At 25.8% G+C, this 19,613-nt stretch overlaps 2 protein-coding genes across 2 annotated transcripts in view; both read left to right on the top strand.

The window, feature by feature from the left end:
- Positions 1–323: 323 nt before the first annotated feature.
- Positions 324–4,353, top strand: LOC134828184 (uncharacterized protein DDB_G0283357-like). The gene is made up of 2 exons (XM_063841188.1): positions 324–532; positions 591–4,353. Exons 1-2 carry the CDS (start codon positions 417–419, stop codon positions 4,342–4,344), a joined length of 3,870 nt encoding a protein of 1,289 aa, XP_063697258.1. The 5' UTR covers positions 324–416; the 3' UTR covers positions 4,345–4,353.
- Positions 4,354–7,282: 2,929 nt separating this feature from the next.
- Positions 7,283–19,613, top strand: part of LOC134827257 (uncharacterized) — a 37,266-nt gene continuing 24,935 nt past the window's right edge. The window contains exons 1-2 of the mRNA XM_063839839.1: positions 7,283–7,617; positions 15,276–15,847. Coding sequence (XP_063695909.1) covers positions 15,718–15,847 — 130 coding nt within the window. The 5' untranslated portion in view covers positions 7,283–7,617; positions 15,276–15,717. The remainder of the gene's footprint in view (positions 7,618–15,275; positions 15,848–19,613) is intronic.

Below are 19,613 nucleotides of genomic sequence, written 5' to 3'. Positions count from 1 at the left end.
TGTATTTGTACCTCAATACTATATTTCTTTCTATATGTATCCATCCATCCATCTATCCAAAACGAGAATCCGCTATAGATACATATTGCACGGAAAAGAACGAAAATATACCGCGGCGATGTCTTAATAGTAATAACAATAAAATAACACAAAAAGACTTACCTAAAGAATTCTCGATAGAATGAGGTTCGTGTTTCATCTAAAAACAATTGATACTCTATTGAATTTATAGATGGCGCTCTTGATGAACCCCAAAGAAGCACTTCTGAATCAGTTCCATATTGTATCTCCAAAGCAACAGGGCAAAACGTAAACAAACAATATTTTTTGCAACCACTGTTGTGATAGTGCTGAAAAAAAGTAAAATTTTAATATGTATTGTCCATAAAGTAAGTTTTAAATTAGTTAGAAACAAAATGAAGCGAAAGAAGAAAGATGAGGAAGATGGCAAAGAGCCGAAACCGAAGAAATACAAGAAGAAAATCGAAAATCCAGAAAAGAAGAGGGCTCGTTATGTATACGATAACAAGGCGTAAGTAAAATTTTTAACTTTCTTATCTTATCTTTAATTCTTGTTTGCTTTTTTATAGTAACAATGGAAAAGTTTGGGAGAAGAATAGACGTGATCGACTAAACACAACTTTTGATGATCTTTCGTTGTTACTTCCGCCGAAAGATCCGCCCGGAAAAATGAGTAAAGTAGAAATTTTGGTAGCTGCTATTAAAGAAATTGGAGACTTACGAAAGAAATTACAAGATTTGGATCAAAATGTTAGTTATGATAAAACTGAACAGATCAAAGTTATTCCTGAAATTAAAGATGTTGCTTGCAACACGGATTTTGAGGATAAAGAAAATCTAATTAAACCTAAAATTGTGCATAAAAAAATTCAAGTCAATATGTTGAAGAAGAAGAAAAAGAAGATATTACCTGCAGAATCAAACGAATTGAATGTTTCATCGTCGGAGACACAAACATCAGAAGTCACGAAAAACGATGAGAATCCAACAGTTGATTCAAACAAAACTTCTGAACCTAATAGCATGGCATTAGTTCCTTTTTCAGCTTCCTCAAATTCAGTTGAATCGGTTCAAACATCATCGATTGCTACGTCACATTTGTCAACTACGATGAGAATGACTCCTGCACTAATTTCAACGCCCATTATGACGCCAAGTTTGTTCATCTCCAATTATCCGTTTGTTGTTTCGCAAATCCCGCAACCTGTGTTGATAGTTAATAATAAAACAGAAGTTAATACAACAGTGAATAAAGTTGTAACAGTTGCTAGCAAATCTGCGAATGGTCGAGTACCTTTACCTCCGTTGAAAAAGACAGTTGCTGTTAAGAAAATTCCTCGAAAAAAGAGAATACTGAAGAAAAAGGTTGTTAAAGAAGCAGAAAATCAAAATAGTTCAAACGAACAAGCAAGTAATAGAGAAAATATGGAAAACAAGAGTCAAACAGAAACAGGAAAAGATCAAAACTCGATGGAAAAAGAAATTAAAATAAATACAGAGATCATCACGGTGAATCGAAAGCAAGAAGATTTTCCAAAAGAAAGTGAACAAGTTGTCAATAAACCTTTGGAAGAAATTCCTTTGCCAATAACTCCTCTTCCAATATCATCTGGAAAATTAATTGAACGACTCGACTCAAACTCTTCACTGTTAAATGCACAAGATACATCAAACATTAATGACACGAGTGGTATCAGTAACTTGGATATAGATAACTTTTCACTTCTTACTGCCAATATTTTATCGGGTATCGATGCAAATGATACAAACTTGTCAAGTAATCTGGGCAAAATTTTGGAAGATAAAGATTTAGAATGCAGTTCAAAGAATAGCTCATTAATGAACTTACCTGCAGAAATCGCTTCCAAAGATAAATCTATAGAAAAATCAAATGTAATTGAAAAACTTCCTGAAACAAAACCAAGAGAAACAATTCAAGTTAGAAAAGGTCTGTTACAAAGTGAACATAAAATACCAAATGAACATAGCTCAATGGATAGACGAGCAGAATCGATGCTTATTCCAACAACGTCTTCATTTGATAATAATTTCAATGCCTTGTCGATAACTAGTCAGTCAAACAACTATCCAAATTTCGCACTTTCTTTGGCATCCCAAGACAAGTCACGAGCAAAAGCTGTTTCTGAATCAAATATTACTTCTACTTCTTCTACGACTTATACAATGTCTGTTTCAACATATTCAGGAAATATCAATTACAGCGGATACTATTCAAATTCAAATACAAGTTTACAGCAGCTTTATAACAATCAACATCCAAATAATATTATTTCATCGAGTTATTCTAACAGCTATGAGTCTCAAAGACCATATTATGCTGATCAACCGTCAACCAATTTCACGTTTTCTTTAACAAGTGTTGCAAAGTCCCATGCGAAATATGTTTCGTCAGGAACAAAATCTCAAAATATGATTCCGGCACAAGCAGCAAATATACAAGAGCCGTGCAAAAAGTTCACTTCAAAAAGTTCTACTTATTATTCAACGGAAAACAACACAGTAAAAAATGTTACTTCTCATTCAATTGCACGACTAAATTCCAAATATGACAATCACAAGGAAAACGATACGCCTTTCTATTTGAGTCAAGATGCTCCAAGTTGTACGAAATCGAATGTCGTTCAAAAGTTGACATACAATCAACCCGTGTTTTCAAATAATTCATCTTGTGCCCGATATCCTCAACAATCGCAGCAACAATTGCCATCTGGAAGTAAACAAACAACTTCTAACAAAAATGTGAAAAGTTCTTCAATTAGTTCAACCCAACAACCACAAATGTCGTCGCGTTATGATGTCGATTGGATGTCTTCGTCTGAAATCAAGCCAAGTACGAATGATTTTCAACTATTTCCATCGCTCGAGTCTTCTACGATGAACCAAAATTCGTATTATTCATCATCAATTTCAAACTTTGAAATCAACCGTAAAACATCAGATTTGTACTTTGCTCATCCGCCGGGTGAAGAAAATCTTCCATGGTCTCCGAGTCGAATGTCAATGTTAGATGCACAACATTTGGGCGGAAATCAATGTTTTTCATCTACTCTCCCTAACTTACATGGAGAATTAGGATTGAATACTTTATCCGGAGGAAACTCAAGTCGCCCAAGCAGCATATTTGAGACACCGACAAAATCTTCGAGTTTATCGTCATACAACGCATCATATTCTGCTACAAAAGAATCTAAACGAATAAGCAATAATGTCGAATCACAACAAAATAACAGCTTTTCAGTGCGACAATTGGTCGATATCAATCAATCAAGTACTAATAAGTCAACAACTGTACCAACCAACGACAAATGCGTGAAACGCAAAAGTTCAGGGCGTAAAGAAGGAGAAGTTGATACCTTTTCAAGTGACATTAATCCTTACGACAATCCAAAATCGAACATTTATTCCGCCGAATCTCTGATCAATCCAAGACACGGATCGAAAAACAAATCTTGGCATACAGAATCAAGTCATGCAATGACTTCAGGTGAGAGCGCAAATCAAAATAATCCGTTGTTCGCAATGGAGCCAACAGCTGAGAATCAATACAATTATTCGACGACGAGATATGATCCCAAGTTCTTCAAACAAAATTATGTTACGTCATTTGTGGATAACTCCTTTTCCAACAATTCGCAAAATTATCACAACTTTAGCAAATCTCAACCGTTCACATTTGGAGAAACAAACAATCCAACGCCAACTCTCGATTACCATCAAAGCAGTTTAGGCAACAGCATGAACTCATTCTTACCGCATCATGAAATGCCTGAGAAGCAACATTACTATTCGCATACCCAACCATCAGCTTCGTCTTCATCCTCAAGCAAAAGTATCAATCCTTTATCAACAAACATGGATACCATTTCATCTCGTTCTAACAACCAATCAACATCTCATAAAAAATCTTCAAAATCATCTTCATCTCATCACGTTCCTTCTTCGACATCGCATCATAGTCTCATCATGAATTATGATTTCCCCGTGCCTCCTGTTACGCCATCTTTGAGTTACTTTTCGACGCACGATTGGAAAAGTACGCCAACAGAACCGTATCCCTCGATGCATCCAAATAGTTGTAACACAAACTCGTATGTGAATAGTTCGTATTCACAAAACATACTTCAGAACTCACAATCGCAGAATTTGGTAACAGGCCTTCCGAGCAGCAATTTGAACAGTAGTAATAATAATGGCGGGAATAACAACAGTCACAGCCAAAATACAAGCAACTCCTTAACGAATTTCAATTTGAGTACTATCTGTCCGGAAATTAACGATAAAGTTAGGCAACAAAATTGGTGATTATTTTAAACAAGTTTTGTTAAGTTAAAATTAATAAATGTACAAAAATTTACAACTTTGTTTGAATCAACTTCCATAATATTTAAATCAATGATGTTATACTTTTTTGTATAACTTCGCGTCGTATATTTGAAAATCTATTAACAACCTGTTACTCGGTGTAACAATAAATAGAAAAAAGAGCTTTATTTATACTTGCTGACAATAAATAGCATACAATATCAATTGTAAAGTATAAAAATGATTGGAATTTCACGTATGCACATAATATAAAAGGTGTGTTTATTCTAGAAGTTTTTTTTTCGTATTGAAAAGGATCAGCTAAATATTCAATAAGTAAGCAAATTATATATGAAAATTTTTCCATGCAACTTTTTAGACACACCAAGTCTCGAGAACATTTAATTTCATGTTTATTGCGACATACAGTCAACAACCGTTTTGCATTGCTACTGCGCCACATGCTGCGATTTATACAACAAAACACAGGTTTATAATGTTATTTTGTGCATAATCAAGAGATAAATTTATTTGTAATTTTTATCCTGAATTTCAAGTTATAATTGAAGCGATTACAAATATTTTACCTTTATGAGATTCGTATTTCAGCACAGCCATTAAAAAAAATGTGAAAAATGATCATGACCTCTTAACTTTATTTATTTATTAATTTGCCATTAAATTTTTGCTTTTAATTAAAATCCAAATAATAATTAAGAGAAAAAAACAACTTTCAGACTTAAAAAGCAACTCGAAGATGGTCATTTGTATGATAAATCACTTTTACTTGTAAATAAATCAAAATTCATTAAACGCAGATGGGGAATTTTCACACGTCACGTACTTTGTAAGTCAAACAACCTCATCATTAGGTCAAAAATTATGAGCATTTTTGTTGGTACACTTGTTAAATGTCTGAGCAAATGCAAAACAAAGAAAGCTTATAAATCATTCATAAATTAACCTTACCATATCGACATTCACGTACGCCGCGATCTTTAAAAGGTAATAAGACATGCTTATTAGTAAACATAAAATTTTATTGTTACAATAACTAGACCAGTAATAACAATTCATGACAACTACACATATGAATATATTTAGATGTAATAATAATAATGACAACATTAATTGGGTCGCATTAACCGTGATATGACCATCTCGAGCAAGTGCACAATGAAATGTCACAAAATATTTGTTTTAAAAAATATATCTCGCGAGTTAGTTGAGTGAGAATGGAGTAGCTTGCAATTTTTCAACATATTTTTATTTATTTTTTTTAGAAGGCTAAAGCAATGAGAAAAAATGTTAAAGTTAAAATTTTAATATGATTAAAAATTTATTTTATAGTTAATTTAATTAATTTTTAATAAAATTTATAAAATTTTTATTTAAAATTTATTTTATTAAAAAAATTTAATTCAAAATAAATAATTATGAAAAAATTATTTTTTTTTCAATTAAAATGTTTTTTTTTTATTTAATTTATTTTTAAACTTAAAATTAAAATATATTTGACTTTTAATTAAACTTTTTTAATTTAAAAAAAATATATCAAGTTTTATTTATTAAAACAAAATAAAAAATTAATAGCAAAACAAACAAAAATTTTATTATTGAAAAATTCAGTAATAATATTAATATAATTTAATATTTGTTTAAATTTTTTAATACTAAATTATTCAAAAATAATTTTAATATTAATTTAATAAATATTAAAAATAAATTCTTAATTAACAAAAACTTTTAATATTTTTTTTTATTTTTTAATTTAATTTTTTTTATTTTATTTGGAAAACGAAGAAAAAATTTTTATTATTATTGTATGAAAGAAAGATAATTATTTTTTAAAATAATTTAATGAAATATTTTTTCTTAATATATTTTTTTATTTAATTAATTATTAATTTAATTTAATTTTATTTATTTTATTTTATTTTATTTATTTATTTTTTTTTTTTGATAAAAAATTAATTAAATTAAAATTTTTTTTTCTCATTGCATTTTCCTTTTAGAAGCAAAATAAAAACAAAAAAATGAACATGCAAATCAAGTGAAGTATATTAATGGTACAGTTTGTAAAATCAACACAGCAGTCAAGTAATAAATATGTAAATCTGTGTAAGATGCAAGTCCAGTGCGCATAGCAAGAAAAATTAATATACAAACAAAAAATAAGAAAAAAACGACATACATCATGCCTTGTGCAAGTTAAATATTTAGCTAAGCAACATATATATTTTCTATTTTAATAAGCAAAAATATTTACTTTACCACACATTTGTGTGCTTCACAGACGCACGTTAACTGGCAATGCCTCTCCTTTTACAATATTTATGCAAATTGCTCGAAACGAGAATAATAACATATAAGAAGTTATCTGATCTAAATTTATTTTTTTTTTGTTATTATTAATAATAATTGTTCGACATTTGCGGAGACAAGAATTCTGGAATTTATTGTCTCGCCTTCAAAAGTCATTCACTGAATTTAATTTTTTTTTTTGCCAAAGGTTTGTTCCAACTACCGCCCGCCAACGGTGCTTCATTCAAAATAATAATAATATAAATACCTGTAGTTTTGTTGTTCTACGTTTTTTCCTTATATTTCATAAAATTGTACAACTAACATGCATGACAACAATACACACAGGCCGGGTATCGATAGAGATAAAAAAAATAATATCAATGGTATGCAGCAGCTCTCCAACTCTCCGAACGACGCGTTGTACTATATTTTTCGGTATACAATTGTGTGTCTCTTGCTGTGTAGGTATGCCGCTCAAACTTTTAAACATATGTTTATTATTATGGCAGGCACGACGGGTACGAGTGAACCGAAGCAACAGGTAGGTAAAAAGGTAAATGTAGACAGGTTTCTCTTGAAAAACATTTTCGAAAAGGTGTTAGTAAATGTTTAGACGTTGGTACAAGTAGACGTTCATATTTTTGCTGCTCGATCTGAAACTTAATATTATTTACATGTGTACACTATACACAACATATACAAATCCTTTGATATATATTACATTACATGTGGACCTAAAATAATTATTATTGAATAAAGGATTTAAGATTTTTTTTATTGTGAATCAAAAAATAATAAAAAAAATTAAAATATATATAAAAAAAACTGTGAATTGTGTAACATATAGAACAAAATAGAACGAAGATTCTGGAGATACAAAAAAATAAATAATAAAAAAATCAGGAGATAAATTAACGTTGGATATTTTTTATAAAGATAAAAAAAACGAATATAAAGAAACGCAGTGTATGTATATATAATATTATTATGATAAATATTATAAAAGTATTAAAATTCTTTAGTGTTATCATCGTTTCTTCTCTGCCCCAAGTTACTCATGTGTGTTTTATATGTTTAACTTCGAGACAAAAATAATTGAATGGGATACGTTTCAAAAATAATTAATAGTCAAGACAAGACAAAAATAAGCGTCTCTCATGAATAACATGCATATAACTAGAAAAAGATATAAGAAGAATATTAAACAAGAAATTTTTTATAAAAATAAAAAAAAATAATAATAAATAAATAATCGAGGATGTGTTTTGATTTTTTTTTTAAATTCTTAAGAAAAAAATTTTATTAAAAAAAAAAATTATTTGTAAAATGGAGGTTCTAATATTTTTTTTTTGTATTATATATAAAAAAAATAATTAAAAATCGTGTTTTGATAAATTTTTAAAACAATTAAAAAAATTATTTTTTAAAAATTAATAAAAAAAAATTAATTTAGAAAAATAATAATAAAATGGAGGTTCTAATAAATATTTTATGTAATATTAAATAATAATAAAAAAAAAAATAAATCGAGGATGTGTTTTGAAAAAAAATTCTTTTAAATATTAATTAAAAAAATATTTTTTAAAAATTAATCAAAAAAATTAATTTAAAAAAATTAATTAAAAATAGAGGTTCTAATGATTAAAAAAAAAAATAATAAATAATAATAAATTCTTATTAAAAAAAAATATAATTGTAAAATAGTGGTTCTAATATTTTTTTTATTTTTGTAATATATATAAAAAAAATAATAAATAAAGCTTGTCAATCAATTTAAGACAAGTACGAAAAAAAATAATTTATTACAAAAACAAGCTGTTCAAAGCATCGATCTATTAGATATATATTATATTCATATATGTATTAATAACATTATTATTATTTTTTTTTATTAAATAAACATGTGATAATTTGTGTCAGACGCCGCAGCTTACACACAAAAAAACTGCGCAGTTCCATAAATTGTCTTGTTTTTATCCGTTACTATGGTGATTAAAAAGTTTCATAATAATGCATAAATTTTTCATTCTTTATTTTATTATCTAAAAGCAGTTTTAAAGAGAACGCGCTTTAAAAACCATACATACGATGATTGTACTCATTTGCATAACCATCATATTATTCATAATGATAATCGCATTATTATTACTAAAATATCTTTCGCCTTATCTCTCCATAGACTTATCTTGGGAGGATTTTCAAATGAAATAATTTTAAAAAATTTTATTTTATTTTTTTAGTGCGAAAAAAAAATTTACAAAAATATTTAATTTTTTTTAAACTTAAAAAAAAATAACAAATACACAAAAGTAACAAGACAAGCTTATAAAATAAATATTTTTGAAAGTCTTTATTGTCACCATACACAGAGAGATATTTATTATTACAATAAATGTGAGTTTGAGAATATGTGCTAGATAAATCTCTTGTGAAACTGTATTTTATTTATTTTGAAAACAAACGGGCAATATAATACGACAATATTTTATAACATACTTTTTCAGTACATAAAATAAAATAAAATGCATTCGAAAAATACCTTAATGCTTCAAAAAATTTAAAATGTTAATTTCCAAGCAGCAACGAGTTAAAATGCACAATTTTGTGTGCCGCTAATAGCAATAGCAATAATAATAATCGAGTTGGAGTGCCATGGAGTTTCTAACAATGTAGTTAAAAATATTTTAAGTAAAAAGTTCATAACACATGCTTTGAAAATTGAAAGCTAAACAAAAATGCATAACAAACGTGCATATTTTTAAACGTGCATGTCTGTACCTACAAATATGTTCGTTTAAAAGTATATAGTGACCACTCCATCTATTTTAGCTCTCTAGTCTGTTGCACATATGCATGCAAGGAACGTCTGCGTATGCTTCTTGTTACACTTTCTCCACACTTTTTTCTTTCTTGTTGCTATAAATATAATTTTCTCATGGACTTTTTAAGTATTTATGATAATTTCATCGGAAATCGATATTTTTTTAAAAAATGCATCATTCACAGTCAATAAAATTATTTTGACAGAAAGAATTATGATTTGTGATTTTTGTTTTTGTGAAATTTCAATATATTTATTTTAATGCATTTTCACTGTCATTTTGAGTTAAGCCTTTAAAAAGTGCAGGGATTAAAATTTTAACTTTAACCTACATTTATTATTTTAATTAATTTTACAATTATTTTTATTTTTTTAAAAATGAAATAAAGACTAAACAAAATTTAAAATAAAAAAAAAATTAAATTTAAAATCTATAAAAAATATATTCGATAATTTTCAAAAAGTAACGGTTTTAAACGAACTTCCTCTAAAAAATAACATTGAGTAATTTCTCATCACCTCACCTTTTAATTAATAACTGCCACTTGTCATTTATTTATCGACGATTTCTAATTATTACACACAAAAGTAATTGTTTTTAGTTTTTGAAGTGTTTTGACGAGTCGTCGACAGGTTTGAAGTATATTGAGTTTCACATTAAATTTTTTTTATAATTTTTATCTTTGCATCAAGTTTCACTTCATCAGTATGATTTGTGTGAGCCATTAGAGAACGGTAATCGTTCGATGGATGTCCCACAAAAAACCAATAAAATTTGAATACAATAAATTTCTTCCATGTGAAAGAACGAACGACTTCCTCTTTGCCAAATCCAAATTGAGTAACAACATCAAAGAGACCTTTTATTAAAATATTTTTTTTATTTTTATTTTAGACCGCACGTTCCATCAAAAAATTTAAGCTTTCAAAGCTATTCGACGATGATGAGTATTTTTATCGCCCAAGATTAAACATCTTCGATGGATGGATATAAAACACTTAATATCACACACAATTTTTTCCAAAGAGACACTCCTTTGCATATATTTTCTTCTTCTTACAGTTTGTAAAGTTATAAAAAAACGACAAACACTATAATTTGCCGGCTATATTTACTTTTTTTTATTATACGCATTTTTTTCGAAGCATATAAGACACGGCAATAATAATTGAGAAAGAAAAAAAGTGTCAAACACCTCTATTTTCTTGTTTATTTCATGTGTGTGTCTTCCGTCGACATCGACGCGTCGTCTTCAAGACAGAAACAAAGGTTCAATTCATTCGACACAAAAAATATTGACAACATGATAAATACATGTAAATCAGAGACACGCCGTAATTTTTTTTTTTTTTTTTTTGCATGAGACAAAAGCATTGAATGGCTTTTTTGTCAGTCTTTGAGTCGAAAGTGCACTTACTTACGATTTTTTGTGAAAGAGGCGAGTTTCAGGAATTACTTTGCATGTCTTGTCGCTAAATATGCTCATTATTGTTATTTATTATTATGTTGATGAAGACGAGACGTGTACCTTTAAACATAAAAGAATATTTGGAATAACAAAATAAAATAAAAACAATCATGAAATTTACCTGAAATGCATTTGCATAAAGTTTATTTTTTGCATTCATTGAAAAAAGTTAAGAAAAAATGAGGAATGCACTCCCTTTTCTTATTTCGGTTTGTTGTTGCATCATCAAATAACTTTACTGAAATGAAAATTTTTTAAAGTTTTTTTTTAAATTATCAAAGTATTGAAAGAATAATTTAAAAAAAACTTTTTTAAATATTTTTATTAAAAAAAATTTAATAATTAAAAAAAACAGTTTTCAAATTTTTTATTAAAACTAATTTTATTAATTTTTATTAATAATAAAAAATAAAAAAAAAAATTTAAATAAAATTAAGAACAATCATAATTTAGAAAAATTAATTTTAAATTTTTTAAAAACAATAATTTATAGATTTTTATAAAATATAAGAAATTTAAAAAATATATATATTTTCTTAAATTATATTTTTTTTATTTTTTTTTATTTATTTAAATTTTTAATTAAAAAAAATTAAAATATTTTTTATTACAAAATAATCTTTTTTAAAGATTTTAAACAGAATTTTTTAGTATAAAAAAAAATAAATTTTTGAAGAAAAAAATAATTATTGTCAAGAACGCCAAATTGAAAAAACTTATGAAATGTGGTAAAAAATTACAATAAAATTAAAATTTTATTTTTTATTTAAAATTCTTTCATGTAAATGTTTATTTTGTTGTTTTTAATAGTTACCTTACTTGAACGATTTTTGCCCAAATCTCTTATTTTTTTATTAAAGAACTTGCTTTCTCATATTTTTCGCACCTCTTTATGATATTTGCTCAAAAACTTGTCACATCATGAAATGGCGAAATGGTGCTTAAACTGTTAAAGTAACTTGATGATTTTTGCTTATTTTGTGGCGTCCAGAAAGCTGTTTGTCGGGTTTTTAGCAAAGAAAAAATTTAAATCTTTTTAAATCTCTTTTCGTGAGCCAAAAATTGATTTTCTGATAAATTCTTGCTGTGACTTTAACAATTTCAATGAATGTTGATAGATAAGGTCACAAGAAAAGCAAAAAAAAGTACAAATGTGGTACAAAATGCCAAAACCACACTCTCGATGTGTCGTTGATATAAAATAAACCAGTTTCTCAGTTTATTATTATTATTACTACTTCGTATCTTACACATTACCAACTTTTTAAATATTGAAGGCAAGTCCAGCTCGAGCATGCACGACAAGTAAGCAAGCAAGTGAACAAGACAACAACAACAGGTTCAAAGTAAAAAGTGTGTTGTAGTTTTGTTGTAATTTCTCTTCTCAATTTTTGTTTTATTTTTTTCTGTTGTTTTTGGTTCTTGTTTCTTTCTTGTTGTCTCTTGCGTTTGCAAATACTTTCCTCCTCCTTTTTGTAACTCGGTTTTTTTTTTTTTAATCTTAATGTACCTATGCGGAAGATTTTTTTTTAAATTTTTTTGTTCATGTCACAAAAATGTCTCTCTCTTTCTCTCACCATTGATGGACATTTTTTCTAACATCCGATGCTAATTATTATTTTTTATCGCTTGTGGGCGTCCGGATTTTTATTTTTCTGAGAAAAAAAAAATTTGTATTAATTATCATGAATTTTTGTTGTTATTGATAAATTTCTCCATTCAATTTTTGACGAATTTAAAGTTAAAAAAAATATTATGAATGAATAAATTAAACAAAAATAAAAGAATAAATGTTGAATGAAAGTTTATGAATTTTATTTGTTTAATTTATTATTAATGAAATGCAGTAATTCCCACCTGTTGATTCATCATTTTCGTCGAAAATCATGTAAAAAATGTATTTTTTTTGTTTATCAACCGTCGAAAATTCGACACAAGTCATAAACGGCGATGTTGAGTAATATTTAAAAGAAAAAAAAAATAAAATGTAGGTATGTAGAAAGGGAAAAGTGTGCGTCTAACAAATATTTATTTAACACTTCCAATTTTGGTTCAGTGTCCGAATGCTGCTCGCTGGAAAGTGTAAATAATTTCACCGAACTCGCTTCCTATTTTTGGTAATTATGATTTAAATAGCCATAAATTTTGTTATTGAAGGAAAAAGTTTTTTTTTTGAATAATAATTTTTTTGCTTTTTTATTATTATTTTTTTCAATAACAATAAATATTGCAAAAACACTTGAAGCGGTTTGTGTAAAATGAGATAAAAAATGCGCAAAAATCATCGCATCTTCTAAATATCAAACGGCACTAACGGCAATGAATTTCAGAGTTACATAAATTTAAATGTTTTAACCTTAAATAACCTCGATTTTGGTTTTTTTTTGCCAATCCTTTCACAAAAATTCTTGTTCAAATGCCTTTTACTTGTGCGGAACAGAGCGAGAGAAAATGTGCATGAGATGCGGGTTACATTTATGATAAATAAATATAGAAAGTATTTTGTTGCAAAAAAAAAAATAATAAAAATTTTAGATTTTTTTTTATTGTAATTTTGTTTATTTAAAATTAATGAAAAATTATTTAATCTAAATAAAAAATCAAAAATAAATGTAAAAAATTGTTTAATTAAATATTTTTTTTAATTTAAATTTTTATTAAACTAATGGAAAAAATCATTTAATTTATAATTAATTAATTATAATTTAATTTATTTAAAAAATTTATTAAAAAAAATTATTTAAAAATTTAAATAAATTAATAAAAGTAAATTAATTAATTAAATTTAAAAAAAAATATTAAACTTTAATTAAATTTCTATTTTAAAATATCTTTAAAAAAAATAAATTAAAATTTATTTAAAATAATTTATTTTTTCCTGAAAAATTTTGAAATTAAGAAAAAAAAATACACCTGCCAAAAATAAACTTTCCCATAATAAAAATTGTCTCTGCAGCTGAAGATGATGATCTAATCCAGCTAAAATTTATGCATAAAACGAATTACAAATCGTAATTGAAATCCAACTGGAAACCCATTTACTTTTTTTCTGCAATTAGCAGTTTGTATTTGTATTATTGAGCAGACCGACAATATTAATTATACGATCGAAGAAGGTGTTTCCGTAGTTTGCTTGCTCGCGTAATCCATTCATGCCCCATTCAATGATTTTTATTTCTTTTCTTCATTAAAATGTAATAATTGCAATGCATTTTTCATGCAAATGTGTTTACGATTATCGTCGTAAAAAAACTGCGCTTACACACGTCGTCTCTCTTGTTTGTTTATTTTGTTCGAAAAAAAGCGTAAGCATGGTGTTTGGCAAAAGTAGGTCTCCGCCGACAACGATTCACTTCCCATCTTGAAAAAGTTAACAAAATATCGCATTTAAACTTCAGTCATCTGTTTGGTTATTGAGTGTTTTGTGTACAATGCATGGCATGGTTTGAAGAAGTGATGGGCAAAGAAATTTATTTTGAAGCTGAAAAAAAATTTTTTGAATTAAAATTATTTTTAGATAAAAAAAAATATTTTTTTGCTTTAAATAAATTTAAAATTATAAATTTTGGAAATAATTTATTCGAAAAAAAATATTTTTTTAAATTTTTTCTAAATATTTTAATTTAAATAATAAAAAAAATAATATTAATGTTCAATAATAAAAAAAATTTAATAATTTAAGTAATAATTTTTTTAATTAAATTTTTATTATTTTATTATTTTTTTTTTTTTGCTTTTTTTTAAATAAAACATAAAATAATTGAAAACATTAATAATTAAAAATTAATTTAGTAAATTTAAATAATTTAGTTAAAATTTTTTTACTTTTTACAATTACTATTTTTAAAAATTAATATAAAATTTAATAATTATTTAAATATTTTTTTTATAAAATAATTTTATTATTTATTTTATTATTTTTTTATTTATGCTAATAATTTTTAAATAATTATTTTTTTTAATTTTCATCAAATTTTTACTCATTTGTAAATTTTGTGAAGAAATTCAGTTCAAATAAGTAATTTTTCTTGCAAAACTTTAAAAATGAAGACATATCACGCCACTGCACAAAGAATTCAAACAACAACTATGTGAGTGTGTCATGAAAGATTGCATTCAAACATACATAGTTAACTGCTGCCTGCCCATAACTTCAGCAAACAATCCATTTGTTTGTTTATTTGTAACTTGTACACACTTTCGTTTATGTAAAAAAAATTATTACAACGCTCCAAAACGAGTAGGGTGAATGAATAATAATCCTCCTGTCAAAAATTTGACGTTTGTTAAATATTTACAAATTTTTTAATTAATTTCATTTCTATTTTTTACAGATTTTTACTTTATTATTTTTTTGGAACAACAACTGCAACCAGCCAAGCAAGCAAAGCAACTTGTAACACGAAAAAGCAACGAACGACAATAAAACGACAAAACAACGCATAACTCCGCTTAAAATATAATAATTGAATAACACTTTATTTGTTAAAATAAAATTATTGTGCAATAATCCGCCAAGAGAGAGAAACAACAAAGAATAAACATGCGAGGAGTGATTGTTTGATAAATATAATGTAATAAAAAAGTGGGTTCGAAATATTAAAAAAAAATCAAACTGTGCCCGAAAAAATACATGATTTTACAGTTTAATCATATTTCGTATTTAGCATCAATTTGAGGAGACTTGACGCGGTGCAATTCAAGAAAAATTTTATTTAAATTGTGTAACGAGAGTATTTAAGCGATAATACGAGTGAACTCTACGTGCGTAGCAATATGGAAGAAGGAACCTGTTTTAATGGAGGCGATATAGCCGGTGCCATATTTGGCACACTCATCGCTGTTGTCATAACGGCAGCCGTCGTTTATTGGCTCTACATCAAACATCTCAATAAGAAACGTCGAGGTAAGTGAAAACTCTTCTTTTTATCCTAAAACGATTTTTTTGTGACATGATACGAGTTTATATTTGACGAGAAATTTTTTTTTGAGTCTTAAAAAATATTGCAAATTAAAAAAAAATTAAAATTATATTTTATTTTAAAATTTAAAAAAAAATTTAATTTAATAAAATTTTTTGAATATACATATATTATCATTTAATAAAGTAAAATAAAGTAAATAAAAAAAAATATTTAATTTTAAAGAATTCTTTAGCAAATATTAATTTTTTTATAATTTAAATATTGCTTCTTAAATAAATATTAAATAAAAAAAATAATAAAAAAATTAATTTTAAAATATAATAGATTTTATGAAATTTTTAGTTTTTGAGTTTAAATAACTTAAAATAAATTTAATTAATTAAAAAAAATGAGATCTATCATATTTTTTAACAATTAAAATTAGACTATCGACTCCCAAGTGAACTCTTTTTAAAAGGAAGTCATTTTTTTATTTGAACAAGAATGACACAGTTACACACCTTAATGTTACTTTTTTGTGTCTCTTCTTTATTTTTTTTGTCTATTTCAAACTAAACAAAGGCAACAACTGCACTCAAACCTTATTATATTATAAATTATGTTTACCTAGAAAATCTTAGCGTGGGCTTGCGTTGTGTACCTCGAAAAAAAATTATCTTTGTTTTGCTTCGTAAGCCTCGTCTGTCGCAATGCATCAGTAGAAACTTGTCATTACGTTCAAATACCTTCAAAAAGAGATACTTAAAGAGATTGAATATCATCGTCACTCGCTTGTCAAAATATTTCGGATGAACCATTTATAAAATCAAGTGGTTTCAAAGGAAAAACATTACGAATACCCGACTTAATTTGGATGGAGATTATGAAAGTGACCTTTAAATTGACTTTGCATGTCTAATGTAATTGTTTTTTGATGTCCGACAAAGTTCAAAAACATTTTTTTCGATAATCGGATTATAATAAATGATCAGTGCACATCAAATAAATGCAAAGTTTGTCCTCTAATGACCTTTTACTAACTTTTTGACTTTATCGCTGTGGCATTCGTGCATGACCTAGAAACTATTCTAATAAATATGCATTTTTATCTCAGACACCAAACAAACCAAACCACATTTTAATTTCATGTCTTAATAATTTTTTTAATTTTTTTTTCAATCTCCGCACTTTATTTATTTATTCATTTATTTATTGCTTAAATACACACGAAAATTCCACACTTTTAATCATAAAATACACACATGAACTGAACAGTACACAAGAAATAAAAATTCTTCTCTCAATATTTGTTCTACTTATGAGCAAGTTTTTGTGCAATCTCGCCTGACAACTCGTTGAGTCGCTTTAAAAATATTTCTGGCGGAGATTCTTGCCGCAAATTTTTTTTTTTGTCAGATCCGATTCTTGTTAAATATTGAACATTAACAAGCATGATAAAATAAAATAATTTGAGTGACAATGTTAATTGAATTAAGCTAATGTTAGTTAAAATGTACAGAGTTTTTATTTGTTTTTTTTTTACAAAAATTATTAAAAATATTTATTTTTGTTATTAAAGTATTTTTAAATTATTTATTTTTTTATTAATTTTTTTTTCTTGATAAATTTCTCTTATAAAGAAATTAATTTAGTTTTTTTGCACAAAATTATAAAAATAAATTAATTGATGAGTGTTTTTTAAAATAAAGAAAGATAAATTAATTTTTTAATTTATATGTATTTCAAAAAGTATATTTTATTTAATTTTGTACAAAATAATTAAATTTATTTTAATTTTTTTGTTTTATAAAAGAGTTTTTATACAAAAAAATATATTAAAAATAATTATTTAAAATTAGTATTCAAAATTCTTTAAAAAAATTAAATTTGATTATTTTGTACAAAATTAAAAAAAATATTTTTTTTAAATATAAATAAATTAAATTTAAAATTTAAATTAAATAATTTAAATTTTTTTTTTAATATTTTATTTCAAGCTATATATTGTATTATTTTTTAAAGTTTTAAAAATAATTATATTAAACAAAATAAATAAATATGTAATTAATTTGCTCACTTTAAGTTTTTTTTTTATTTTGATCAATTTTTTTATTATATTCATATTTATTATATTATTATATTTATTTTTTGTAATGTTATAAAAATTATTTTTATTTAACATAAATAACATACAAATAATTTATTTTTTTATAAAATTTTTTAAAATTAATTTTTAATTTTTTTGAATAATAATTATAATTTTTTTAATTATTTAAAAAATATAAAATAATAAAAATAATTAATCTCACTGTACAAAAAAAAACTTAATTGTTATAGAACGATTCAAACCTTTCAAATTTAACTCACATTATACAAAAAATAAATTTAAAGTAAATAAAAAAATAAATAATTAATGAACTAGATGTGCAAACTCGTAAGATATTTATTCAAGTTGACACAAAAAACTATTATTATACATTTTTTTTGTTCAAATATTATTGTTTAGTTATTATTATCTATAATTCTATAACATACGACTCATATTGAGTAAATTTATGGATTCCCAATTAAATGTAAATAATATAAATATATAATTGCAATTTAATACCAACTGTGTTAAAATTAGCGATCATCTCGATCTATATGGGAAAAAATAAATAAATACAAAAAAAAAACTAAACAAGTTAATTTTTTTCGTATTTATTATTTTTTATTATTATCCATATTCAACATTCATTTGTGTAAAAAATAATTGTATGAATGAAAAAAAATGAACAATTACTTGGAAGTGTTTTTGTCGGGCCTTACGTAACTTTTGTTTACTCGAGTTGGTAAAAAACACGTTTAAAATTCATTTTTTCCGCACTGAGCGAATATGTCACCGCAACGTGTGATAATCATCGGATTGACGCGGGCAATTATAATTAGAATGTACAATTTTTTTTATTAATTTTAAATTATGATAAATGTATATCATTATTATCTGCCGTAATTACGTTTTAAAAATAAAATTTAAAAGTAACAAAGTCGACGTGCATTAAAACCGCAGAGGAAATTTTTTGCAGCTTCATTAAGTTAATTGACCACCTGAGAGCGTTTTTCATGATAATTTGATTTTTTACTGCGATGGAGACGTCTTGTTAATTAATTTTATGATGAAATCATTTGAAGATAGCCCACAAAATTTATTAAGCAAGAGCATTAGAATTGCATTGTCCCAAAAATAAAAAGGTCACGTAGGCTCAATTGCACGCAAAAATTTGTAGGATTATGTTAAATAATTATGAAATAATTTTTGGGAGGCCATACCTTGTAAAAATCCCACGTAAAATGACTCATAATGCATTTTGCAAGTTAATTTTTTAAAATTCTTACCTTTTAAGGTGTTCTAAAGCATCGTAAATGAAGACCTTTCTCAAAATCTGACACATTTTTCACACAAACGTTCCAATTAGCGACCGTGAAACCGTAAAAACGGTCATTAAACTGTCAAAACACGCTTCCTACAGACAAAATTTTACTTTATTGGGCGTCTCTTGGTAGCAAAACATTTTTTTTTAATCTAACTAACATGCAACTAACGACGATTTTTCAGGAAAAAAAATTAATTCAACTGCATGCAATCGCACAAAATGCAATAAAATGGAACTTTCTACTGCTTTTTTAACAAAATTTTATTTTTTTCTGAAATGGCCACACACGCAACTTGCGCGATTTTAACGATGGTAGTAAATAATTTTTCAAATAATAAGCAGATATTTGTCACAA

The sequence above is a fragment of the Culicoides brevitarsis genome, chromosome 1, assembly GCF_036172545.1.
Source record: "Culicoides brevitarsis isolate CSIRO-B50_1 chromosome 1, AGI_CSIRO_Cbre_v1, whole genome shotgun sequence".
Lineage (NCBI taxonomy): Eukaryota > Metazoa > Arthropoda > Insecta > Diptera > Ceratopogonidae > Culicoides > Culicoides brevitarsis.
Note: the sequence above shows the minus strand (reverse complement) of the source record. Positions and strands in the feature narration are given on the sequence as shown.

Excerpts from the sequence above, each read along its gene's own strand:
- LOC134828184 (XM_063841188.1), top strand. The coding sequence starts at position 417 with ATGAAGCGAAAGAAGAAAGATGAGGAAGATGGCAAAGAGCCGAAACCG. Across the intron at positions 533-590 it reads TATGTATACGATAACAAGGC|TAACAATGGAAAAGTTTGGG; the intron begins GTAAGTAAAATT and ends GCTTTTTTATAG.